The sequence below is a fragment of the Borostomias antarcticus genome, assembly GCF_949987555.1.
Source record: "Borostomias antarcticus genome assembly, chromosome: 7".
Classification (NCBI taxonomy): Eukaryota; Metazoa; Chordata; class Actinopteri; order Stomiiformes; family Stomiidae; genus Borostomias; species Borostomias antarcticus.
Window position 1 is genome coordinate 17,846,467 of NC_140240.1, and position 12,921 is coordinate 17,859,387.

Genomic DNA, 12,921 nt, shown 5'->3' on the forward strand with positions numbered 1-12,921 from the left:
AGGCCATACACCTAGAAATCTGTCTACACCAGAATAACCATCCTTTGTCCTTTTGTCTCCAAGAAATTGCCGCCTTTTCTCATGTCACATGTCTGTATTCTCGGCCACGCCTGCCATTTCATATGACGTACAATGGATTAGCCAATCACATCCTGGAAGCACCGTACCTGTGTTTTGCTTGAATATAAGGCAGAGCAAGACATAGGGACTTCACTTCTAGGATGAACCACTCTTGTTGCGTTGTCCTGAAGTCCTTGCGCTCGTATGTTTCCTCAATAAACCAGACTTAACCTTTTGAGCGAATCTTGGTAAATCCTTTTTTGACTAGATCAGTTAAATTCCATTACAGTTGGCGACGGGGATGGAAAGGGAGGACTACCTGCGTGTTGCTTCGGGATTCCAGTGGATGAACTGGTAGACAGACGTGTCGATCCATAATAGTGGGCTTGGAAAGTCAATCTTCTCTCTTGCGCCAGATCGCACGCTGAGATTATTTCCTCAGTTCTTCCACTGGCTTCTTGAACTCACAGGTACGTTTGAACGAACCCTCTTATGGTTCTGAGTTGTATTTGCCTTGTTTTCGTTTCGGATTGTGTTGGTCTGGCGTGTTCTGAAAACAAAGCCTCGCGGGGGGAGTTGGGTGTTTCCTACCGAGGGTAGGGCGCTCGTTGTTGTTGATGCTTCGTTTTTAGAACGATTACCAACTAGCTTAAGCCTCATTGTTGTTTCGTTTTAGAACGATTACCAACTAGCTTAAGCCCCATTGTTGATGTTTCGTGTTAGCACGATTGCCAACTAGCTTCGAAGTGATTGTTGATGTCTCGTTTTAGAACGATTACCAACTAATGTAGCTATGGGAGTGATTGGTGTGTCCAATCCGCGTTTCTTGGAGAAACGTTTTCCCTTTTATCCCGGGTGGTTGGTGTAGCCTAAACAGGGTTTAGCTTCCAACCAAGAGGTTGATGGTTCAGCCGGGCAGGCATATGTTTTTTTGCTTGTTTTAACGTGGGCCTTTGTTCGTCCTTTGTGTTCCGTGTCCCTACACGGGGTTGTTCATTTTGTTGTTTACTGTTTGAGCTTCGGCTCTTGCCTTGTATTGTTTGTTAAGCGCGCCTATTATCCAGGTAGGTATTGTTTACATTTTGTACACTGTTTCGACTGTTAAATCCTAACTGCTAGATCTAGTAGCTGGTCGTCTGGGAGACGCAGAAAACACCACTCCGCTCTCCCGTGATCCGCCATCGAGCCAGAGGGAGAACAAAGGACCAGTTGCTGGGTGAGTTACTTAGCGGGTTAATGTGTCTTTGTTTCTTTCGAAATTGTATTCTTTCCCGCCGTGAGTTAACTATAAGGTTTCCTTTCATTGCTGTTTTGGGGTTTTAGGCTGCGTCGTGTTCATTAGGGATTCTACTGCTAGCTTGCCGCTTAATATCGTCAATTTGTCTAGCCCTGATGAGATTGTTGCGCTGAATTATTGTTCTGTGAGCGTTTGTTGGCAGATTTCGTTATGTGCTAAAGCATTTTCGATTTCTTACATCCCCATCTGACACTTGGTGTTAAATTTTTAGCTAAGATTCGGGCTCAGCTAGAGGTGTTTGAGATGTCTAGGTTAAGGGAAAAGCCTGTTAATTCTATAGACTGGTCTGCTTTTAAGATTTGGGAGAGAGTAGCACGAGAGGGGGTTTTTAGGTCAGGAAGGAAAGATAAAGAGGTTCAGCAGACGGTCTCTCCGCCATTTCCCCAGCAGAATAACTCTGATTTAAAATTAGATCTGTCCCCCTCGACTCGTTGCCCCGTGCTCACACCACCCAACCAGGCTGTTGTTCTTCCCCCTTTTCATGCTCCCGCCATTATTAGCCAGTCCCTTCTCTCTCCCCTCTACAATACGATTTAAGCGCGTCCCTTTCTACGAGTTATTACAACAAACAAGAACAGATCAGGAAGGAAGAATTGACTAGAGCTATATCTGAGGCTAAGTTTAATTTGAAACAACAGCTAATGAATAACACTCTTTCTTCTTTGTCCGACCAAGTTAGGTTGACGTGCCACATCTGGGAGTCAACTTCTCTCGCGGAAATTGTTGACCATTTCCGCTATGCGGAACGTCTCCGTGATCACATTCAACAACGTGATTTGTAAGAGGCGAGAGCGCGTGTAGCAAAATTGCAAGCTGCTCAGTTACGACAGCTGGACAATCAAACTGCTAGTGCGAGATGGAACCAACAACGACCAGAGTGGCGACAGAGAAACAATAGGAAGCGTTCTGGTAGGGTTAGGCGAGGGAAAAGGTATAATCGAAATGAAGACAGACGATTCATGCTTCCATTGTGGTCAGAATGGCCACTGGATTAGAGAATGTCACAGTTACCGCAGGCAAAATGAGAGGGAGAATCCTGCAACCTGGGATTCGGCGCCACCTGCTGGGGTTCACTTGAACAACCCACAAGGTAGATTTTAACTAGCCAATATAGACCCATTTTTTTAAGGTAAATAAACAGGACAAGACATATGAAGCTGAGGACGTAAGGTTTGTACATGATAGTGGGAGGATAGATAATGTTTGCCAGTGTCTTAATCTGAATACAGCATCTCCTAACCCAATTATATATTTTTTAATGTTTATGTTAAATATCTCATGTTTATAGTTTGAGGCACATTCATCGGGTCTGAGTGTTTTTCTGAGTGTTTTTACAGACAACTGTCATTCCGGGAGTGATGGGTGAATGCCGAACCAGGAGACGGGCACAGGACCGGAGGTGGAGATGGAGGTTACCGGCCTGCTTCCCTACAGATGGGCGACCTGTGGTTCGTGGGATGCAGGGCCAACGCCATGTCACCGACTCACCGTGAACGACAGATAAGTATGACATAGGGAAGAGACCATTTTGTCCGAAGCGTGCCCAATACTCTGTCCTCAAATGCAGAAGAGGGAGGTTTTAGATATACAATATTTAATAATTAGCTATACAAATAAAGCTTTGATTGATTGATTGATAATTGATGTTTTGTTAATTGTAAATGAAGCGAGTTCATTTTAGTGTTGTTTTGTTGAGACGAGAATTTTTTTATTTTGTATTTCATAAAATCGCGAGAGAAATTCTAGAGCAAAATCCAATTGCCTTGATCACGACTGGGGACTGGGCATGTTAAAGTAATTCTTACACTGCCCCTGATGTCACTGTAGGCTACTGCAGAGCCTAGATCCCTGCTACTGTCCGATTCGGTAAATGGACAAAAGCTAGGTCCCCACTGACAAACTACATAGACTGACGAGCCCGACTGGCTCTAACGACACTTGAACTGAATAACACCATTTTTCCCCAAAGCAGGATCATCTCCTGCCAGGAAGAGGGGATGATAGAATGTGGCTTGCACTTAACGATGTTTCTGAGTATCTTCAACAGACTGCTGATAACCGTTCCTGACCAAAGAGGGGGTTCCTGACCAAAGGAACAGGGAGACCAGACCAGACCAGAGGACTCAAAGAGGGGAACAGGGAGACCAGACCAGACCAGGGGACTCTCCTCTTGCTCTTCTGTTTTGTCTCTGCTGTCTCTCTCATCTGTGGATTCACAGGTCTCTCCTCCCATGTCTCTCAGACATTGCCGACCTGCCCCGTATGAAGTCCCCACTAAGGGAAGGCGACCATTCCGGACGCCAGAGAGGGCTTCTTCTTATCATCTCCAACCAGGCCGTTGGGTCCTGATCCGCGACCTGGGGCCATACCAGATTCAACTCACCACGCAGACGGCGGCCAGAGTAGCTGAGAGAACTTCGACGCCGTTGCGTCCCAAACAATGGAGCAGATGAGCAGCCTGAGAACAGGCCAGAAAACATGGAACAGAAGTAGAAGTAGCGGGGTGAACCTACCCATCAAAGATGGAACAATCAGGACCATGGCATTCTGGCCTGTGTGGAATAGCTGTCAAAAGTAGCTGAGAGGACGGTCCATGCAGCCGAACCAGAGATCTCAAGGGCAAAGCAGTGGGCCGCCACACTGTCCTCTCCTCTGATGAGCAATCAGAGAGTGACCTTGCCGGTCACCGCCACACTGTCCTCTCCTCTGATGAGCAATCGGAGAGTGACCTTGCCGGTCACCGCCACACTGTCCTCTCCTCTGATGAGCAATCGGAGACTGACCTTGCCGGCCACCTCCTTCTCGTGGTTGTTGTTATGACAACGTGGACAAGCTCAACAGCAATGACTGCACCTCTAACCCCACACACTGGAACCTACATTGGACATTCAGAGACGCAAACATGGAAGCTACGATCCAGAAGAAATTACATTCGATTGTTCACAACAGGAGTGAATGAACTTTGAAATTATCTTGAAAAAATATCATATTTGTTTACAAGAGTTACAATGGTTGAAACATATGTTGATAAATGAGTTTGAAGAGTTATTTCTTTGGGTTTTTCCTCTAAACTGACCAAGAGGTTTTTTGCCCTTTTTACACTGGTAACCATTCATCTTTTTACCTTGTTTCTGTCAAACTTTAAATCAAGGTTTTTGGTGAATGGTTGTCCACTTTTAGACTATAATCATGTCATCTTTTTTACCTTGTTTCCTGTCATATTTCTGAAACAAGGGGTTTTGGTGCGTGAAAGAAAATAATCTATTTTGTTTGTTAAATATTTCACAATAAAATTCTTTTTTTAAAATTTTTGCTCCACCTAGTGGAGAGATTACTTCCTTTCCACATGTATAGCATAGCTGAATGTTTACACTTTGTGTTTGGATTTTTATATTTTATTTTTGTGTACCTGGTCAGGCACAAATGGGGGATTGTTATAAAATTTACATCCAAACACCTTAAACCTTTGTTCTCTCTCTCCTTTTTTGTAATTCACCACCTCCCCAACCGTTCACATAGCTGTGCTAACCTACAGAATGGCCTCCAGGAGGCCATACACCTAGAAATCTGTCTACACCAGAATAACCATCCTTTGTCCTTTTGTCTCCAAGAAATTGCCGCCTTTTCTCATGTCACATGTCTGTATTCTCGGCCACGCCTGCCATTTCATATGACGTACAATGGATTAGCCAATCACATCCTGGAAGCACCGTACCTGTGTTTTGCTTGAATATAAGGCAGAGCAAGACATAGGAACTTCACTTCTAGGATGAACCACTCTTGTTGCGTTGTCCTGAAGTCCTTGCGCTCGTATGTTTCCTCAATAAACCAGACTTAACCTTTTGAGCGAATCTTGGTAAATCCTTTTTTGACTAGATCAGTTAAATTCCATTACAGTCCTCAACCGGGGAACCACTAAGAGGGCAGTGTCAGAGGACCTGAGGGGTCTGGGGAGAGTGTACATGTCTGACAAAGCATGTCTGACAAGTATTCAGGCGCTAGTCCATGGAGGGATTTGAGCACCAGTAAAAATCTTATAATAAATTTATTTAAGACCAGACAGGAGAGCATTGCTGTAGTCAAGCTTCCTAGAGATAAAAGTGGCAGTTTGTTGTTTGCATAGGCTACGTTCATTCAGTCTAAAGTCTCTTTTTTCGTCCCCGTTTTAGTAAAACGACTTGAAGCACATCCCATGTCTAGTGTGTCTGCCTTGGGTTTCTTAATGATTCCACCTAATAAAATACAGATCGATAAATAAATAGGCTACATTAACTAATTACCATTTCGTAAACACAATTACAGAACTGCATAGGCCTGGTGCCTCAAATTATGCCTACTGATGGTGCTCCAGCGCTGTGTTGTGTTCATGCGTACAAGGAATTTATTTTTAAGGGCTTTATTTAAGTAGGGCCTAAAAAAAATACATTCAGCATTTCGATTTCATCACAATACTTTGCAACATATTAAACAACTTGAATTATTCATTGACAATTAATTGTAAAATGCATTCAGGATTTCGATTTGGCAATTATCACATTAGCCTACTTTGCAGCATATTAAAGAACTTGAATATTCCATTTAATGTGGACATTGACAAAGAACTGACTTCTAAGTGCTTTAAAGGAAGAACAACTGCACTTAGGCTAATCTTAACAATATTTAATGTCGAGGGCATTTCAACCCGATTCAAATTAACGATTTTTGTTCAGGAATATTAGCATATCTACATGCTCTGGGGTAAGTCTGGTTCGTAGTCTGTTGACCGTGAGGCCTGCAGCGGAGAATACCCGGTCCGAGGGCACCGACATACCGGGGATGGCCAGATAGCGCCTTGCTAGGATGGCAAGCCTCTGGAATATTCCCTCATGTTCTTTCCACCAGTGAAGGGGATTCTTTTCAAGGGATGGGGAGATTTCCCTCAAATACCGATCCACCTCACTCTCCATCCTCAGGTGCCGGGTTAGGATAGTCCATTCCCAGAAGTAGTGCCATGGCGGCTGGTCGCTCTGTCTCTGCAGCGGTCGGTCACTCTGTCTCGTGGGCAGAAGCAGCAGCGGACTCGAGGGTCTCTCTCAAGGTCCACGGACCCTGCCAATTTCAGCAGCTGTGTTCTTGCAGTCGCCCTCTGAACAGAAGGAAGATATCGCAGATGTTTGTGGCGAGGGTCCAGAATTGATGCGATTAGAGGTGACAGGGATACCAGGTTCTCAGCGTCCACCTGTAAAATACATACGCTATAATGAGATTTTACCTATGATTTTTATTTTTTTACAGGTAGGCTAAATGTGCCTGCAAATGTCATGTTTCTTTTAATGTTTTATAATACGTCCAATATCATATTTATAACAATAGTAGGCTAATGTAATATTTGCCTACAATATAGCCTACTGTATAGAGGCTAATTAATATAATAGAGCTTAAAATAAATTAATAGGCTACCTTCATGCGTTTTCTGAGGGACTCCCGAGCTTTAGCCTTGAACTCTGTCACCCTCTTGCTGTCATTCTCTGCGCGGAGGAAGTGTTTGTCCAGCAGGCTGAAGGTGATTGGGTAGGTGCTGGAGATTGAGACATCTTTTTCAGCTGACATCATAGTTGTAGCGCACTTCCGAGTTGACAAGACAGGCAAGATCTCCGTCATAATTTGCCAGTAGTCGTCCAGGAGCTTGAGGGTTCTGGCGTCTTGGAGTTTTGTGACAGTCCGGTCAGACAGAACGGCTGTGACTGCCCATCTTTGCTCCACCAACCTCTCGAACATGTCACAAACAGAGTTCCATCTTGTCTTAGTAGACTGGATCAGTTTGTGCTGTGGTAGCTACATCTGTGCCTGCTTCGCTTTCAGTGCCACGGTGGCGGGGTGGCTGTGGTTGAAATGCTTGACTAGTCTCCCTGCAGCAACGATGATGCGACACACATACACAACACTAAAGCCGTCATTGATGGCGAGAAGGAGGGTGTGCGCATAGCATGGCACAGAGTCCCAGGGGACACGCTCGGGGGAGTTAGCTGCCACAATATTTTTGGCATTATCATGGACGCAGGCCAACACACGGCCGCTGAGACCCCATGTCTCTACCGCACTATTCAGCTTCTCGGCGAGATTATCTGACGTGTGCTGGACGGAGAGGCTCTGAGTGAGGAGCACACTGTACAATTCCTCCCAGCTAGCATCAATGAAGTGGCACGTAGTTGTGATGTAACTTTCATTTGTGAGAGCTGTCCAGCAGTCAGTAGTCAGAGCTAGTTTGTCTGACTTGGCTAGCTTGACTTTTAGCTCATCCTTCTTCTCCTCAAACTGTTTTTCCAGGCGTTTAGTCACAGTAGCTCTGGATGGCATAATGTATTCGGGCTCAAGGTACCAAACTAGATGCTTCAATCCCTCGCCCTCCACCACACTGATCAGCAGCATATCGGTTGCAATGATTTCGCACACCAACTGGGTGATGGCCTCAGAGCGGCGTGCGTCACACTTTCTTCCCCCGGCTAGAAACGACATGATCTTTGGCTGCGATGAGCCATCTCCGGACAGCATGGCACCTGGATGCTTGTTCTTAATGTGGTACAGCATAGTGCTAGTACTATTACTATATTGCAGAGTAGCATTGCATAATTTACATTCCACTTCATTGTGTTTCTGGAGGAAATGTTCCCACACAGAGCTTCGTTTAGCACGTTTCATTTTCTTTTCTATCTTTTTTTAACCTGCTGGTCACGCTCCCGTAAGGCGGGTTTGTTTTGATGTTTTGCTTTGAACTGAGAAAACCCACATTTTGTTGCTCTCATTGGTTATAGCAGAGTGCGTATGCAAACTTCATTTTCATTTGTTGTATTCCATTTCGCTGCTCTGTCAGCAGTGCGTATGCAAATTAACCTATAGACCGATGTGCTTAACCGGTCAAAATATTTTCCGAACCGATTAACGGTTAACCGCTGACATCCCTACTTTAAATGTTTTTTGTATTTTTTACAGGTGCTGTCAACACCATTCCACACAAGTTCCACAGAAGAGTTACAGTGTGGTGAAGGTAAATCTGAATCAGAAGGCCCCAGTGGCACAGTAGATTAACAAAGGACTATCATGTTAACGTTCCCTGAGGTAGGACACTAGACCATGAACTCTCTCTCTTTCAACTGAGATTATTGATTCAAAGTTGAATGTCCAAAGCTTAGGGTCAAAGCGGCCTTGAAGATCAGTTCAACACCAACCTGAAGATGTTGAAGGTCATCTTCTTGAACATTCTGAGACAAGTTGTAAACCTGTAAGACAAGAACACGGAACGGAGACATAAAATAAATGTCAACTGTGTCAAATGACGATGAGCTTCAGCAAAATACCGTTGGGAGGAGACTGCAACATCCATGATCATCCTGAGAAAGGAAAGCTGTTGTTGTTTGTTGTTATTCTTTACCTGGACAGAGCTGGTCATTAAAGGAAAGCTGCTGTTGTTGTTTGTTTGTTGTTGCTGTTCTTTACCTGGACAGAGCTGGTCATGGTGCTCAAGGCAAAGACCGTAGCACAGTCTTTGATGGTGGACTGGCTATCGAAAGCTCCTTGTGTGTCGATGAGGAGAACAGCAACCTGTGGAGAGAAGATAAACTCCTTCATGACACGTACTGTATGAGAATCACTTTCTGAGAGATGTACTGTATGAGTTCAGGTGTGGTAGTAATAGTAATAGCAGTAGTAGTAGTAGCAGTAATAGTAGTAGTAATAGTAGTAATAGAGGTAAGGAGAGCACCATGCTTAAGGTGTGGTGTAGTAGTAGTAGTAGCAGCAGCAGTCGTAGTAGTAGTTGTAGTAATAGTGATATTAGTAGCAGTAGTAGTAGTAGTAGTATTAGCAGTAGAAGTACAGATGTGGGAAGTTAGAAATGTCACTTGCTGCAGCATTTCACGTCGCGGTATTTGGCAGGGAAATCCCGTTGGAAATCTTGTGGGATTTCAGACGGGTGTTATTTCGTTTTAGTGATGCACCACCGCCAGGTGGCGTCTTTGAGTAGATTTAGCAGGCTGGGCTCAGTGTTTTTCTCCTATAGTCTACGAATGAAGCATCATTAAATTTCACATTCTTTAATTTAAATGCTCTGTTGTAAAGCACTTTGAGCTGAATTTATCTGTATGAAAGGGGCTATACAAATAACGTTTAATTGTTATTATTACCTTATTCTCAAACATGTTTTATCCATCTCGATGTAATTTAATTATTACGAACACCTATAATATATCTAGGCCTACAGTAGCCTATCTATCTCGGCAACTGACGTCGGGTCAAGACGTGGTGTCTGTTAAGTCAAATGCGCAAAATAACAGTATTGTAAATATATTTGTTAGTAAAGATGTGGTGAACGTGAGGGTTTTGCGTTTTGTTTCTGGAACGCATTCAACTGGTAGGCTACTCGTAAACCCCGGAAGTAAATTTGAAGACAGGGCACCAGCTAATGTAGCCAAGTCTGAGCGCAGTAGGCTATATGGCTTCAGCACGATACAAAGAAAAAATAAGCTTGATCGGAGGTGTGGATCCATACAAAATTGAAATAGTCGCCATGAGTAAAGATCACTCATTGCCAATCATATCCGGACATTAACTATCTTGTGCATAGCGGCAGGTTTGACAGTGAGACATCAACCGATAATTGTAATAATGCGATTATTGAAATGGTCTTGTGAACGCCTTTATCTGATTTCCAAAATCGGGGTAAGGTCCATAGGACGATTGTGGGTTTTCATTTGCAGATAACTATATTTTAATAAAACATTGAAGTCCGCCTGTCAATGACTTTCCCTAAAATTGTGTTCTGTTGCACCCCCTATTGTTAAATTATAAATGAAAAAAACATACACAATATTTTGTTATTTGAATGATCTTGAATATATATATATATTCAAGATCATTCAAATAACAAAATAGCGTGTATGTTTTTATTTATTTATACCGGCCGCCAGCTGTTCAATGAACGGCTATAGGGAATGCGCAGTTTCGCGCTGGCTACAGCCTATTATATGCACAGTTTCGCGCTATGTAGGCTATTAGTATTATTGTATTATCATAAGTATTATTCATTGGGGGAGCTTGGACTCGCTGGGGACTGGTGGAGAGACGCAGAGCCTCCCCAGACGCGACATCCTCCAGTTGGCTGAAGAGCTGCGCGCTCTGGCGTCCGGCGCCCCTCGCAGTGTCCACAGAAGAATACCCCCCAAAAAATACTTGCATGGTGAAGACAAGCTGCAACAAGAACAGAACTGTCTATCTACTGTCTACTTAGGCTATAAAAGAAATTCAATAGGGCCTATTGAACGCCTTACGTTGTACAGTAGGCTACAATTACAAGACGCATAGGCCTAGCCTACCGTAAAAAGTGATGCGTTCTCATATGCCTATATTAACTTAGAAACTTAGAGATGTATTTCTCTTTCTGTTAGGATCAAAAGTATCATGAAAGCGGTTGTCATTTGATTCTGGAGCAATAACAATGGAATGATGATTAATTTACTAAAATCCATTTTCGGTTTAAATAAATATCCAGTACTGTACCTAGGCTACTATAATCTAACGTTAGCTGAAACCAATCAACAGCGAAATTAGGTGAGGTGGAAAACCGTTTGGAAATGGAAAATGTGAACGCACTCAGTCTTGCACGCACGCAGTAGCCTTGTACTAGAATGGATTCCCTGTCTCACGTTCTGCCTTTATTCAGGCTATGCACCTTGCAATCAATGTATTTTTATATCTACAGTAGACTGTAGACTCTGTCTTTTATTTCGCTACTGGTATAGCCTACTTTCAGTGTGCGTCGTTATACTGTAGGCTAATAGGCTTTTCGCGACCAAGGACCAAATGATATCCATTGAACAGTCAAATCATCGCTAACAATGAAACAATGACTAGAACTTCTCCTGGGGACAGGGTGTGTTCAGATGGTATGGTAATACCATATGGCCATTATAGCGTGAACAATACAAATGGTAAGTGCAGCAAGATATTTTGAAATAAGATACCGTTGGTCAATGTTTTTTTTCTTCTGTTTTTTTTATTTGCAAAAAAATTTCACACATGCATGTCATTGATATAGAAACACAAAATAAAATGCCTTAATCCTAGTACCAAATGCATACTGTATATCCTGTAATACAGTACTGTATTTTACAGTCCTCTCTTGCCCCATACAGCCAGCTCAACTGCGAAAAAGAGCCCTTGAAATAGAACTCCGACGAGACCGCAACATCTCGTTGATTCGGTTCTTCAGCTGTTTCATGTTGGTGAAGGTGGGGCATCTTAGGAGAACTGCATCTGTGATGCATTTCCGGACGTTCTGTGGCAAGGCCTGCTTGCCTCGTGAACCATCCCAGTTGGTGTTCCGCACCCAGGCCTGATAAGTCCCACGGGTTAGGATGGCACGAAACAGAAGGGCACCATAACGATCTGGACGACCGTTGGTCCGTTGCCAGAGGTTCCGGCAGTGATCTGTGTCCAGGTCAGGAATGTGGATGTCAGGGAGAACTGAAGGGACAGGCAGCAGCGGGTGTCTGGGGGTGAGGTTTGCTGGGGTGAGGTTTGCTGGGGTGAGGTGTGCCATAGTCCCAGGGGTGTGACTCGCTGAGCTGCCAGGGGTGTGCCTCGCCAGGGTGTTGCTCCCAGGGGTGGAAGGGGTTCTCAGGGGGCTGGGGGTGCCAGATGCTAACGCTGCACGCAGCTCATCCATCTCTCTGTCTTTCCGCTGCATGGCCCCCCGTAGCTCCTCCATCTCTCGCATGGCCTTCTGTAGCAGCTCCTTCATGTCTCTGTCTTTCTGCTGCATGTCTCTGTCTTTCTCCTGCATGGCCCTCCGTAGCTCCACCTTCATTGCAGCCTGTCCAGCCTTTAGCTCGGCCCTGACGCTGTCCACCTCACTGGCTGTCCGCTGCAGCTGCTCTGCCACAATGTCACCATACACTGCTGGGCTCGAGAGTGGCATTGGTCTCGGATAGGCCACTGTCACTGCCTGTAACCAGAATAATGAAAATGGAATAAGAAACATTGTATCCTCAGACAATCAGTATGCTATTTTATGTTTTATTTATAACGACACATGTAAAAACTACCTGGCAATAACACTGATTAGAAATGTAGAGAAAACAGAGAAACGTACCGCTTTCTTTGCCACCATCCGTTTTTTAGGGCGCTGTGGGGTGTCTTTGCATGCTTCTTCTGGAGCTGTAGGCCCACACGGAGTCCGCTTTTTAGGGCGGGGGGTAGGACCATCACCAAGTGCTGGGAGTCCTGCATTTGGAGCCGGCGTCCTTCTCTGTAAAAGAAACAGACACAGAATATTGCAGTTAATAAGCAGAACAGCCATTAAAAGCTCAGTTGAGTACTTGGAATAGAGAACATTACGGTTGTTTTTTGTGTATAATAGCTGAGCCAAACGTACCTTTCTCAAAATCCTCTTGGATTGGCTAGGACCGGCTTGGACAGGAGGGCCAAGTGCTGGGCGCCCTGCATTTGGAGCCGGCCTTTTCGGTAGGTTGTCAGAAGAGGAGGATGCATTGCAGCCTGGCTTCTTCTTGTTGTAGAAACGATTGGTGTTC

General features: G+C 44.4%; 1 protein-coding gene across 2 annotated transcripts in view; it reads right to left on the reverse strand.

Annotated features, from left to right (window-relative positions):
- LOC311311444 (atlastin-2-like) overlaps nucleotides 1-12,921 on the reverse strand; it is a gene marked incomplete at its 5' end in the record, with an annotated part of 114,378 nt that overhangs the window by 8,643 nt on the left and 92,814 nt on the right. For both annotated transcript variants that reach the window (XM_084441160.1, XM_084441159.1), the window contains 2 exons: nucleotides 8,563-8,613; nucleotides 8,831-8,935. In XM_084441160.1, the coding sequence (XP_084297286.1) occupies nucleotides 8,563-8,613; nucleotides 8,831-8,935 (156 nt within the window). The remainder of the gene's footprint in view (nucleotides 1-8,562; nucleotides 8,614-8,830; nucleotides 8,936-12,921) is intronic.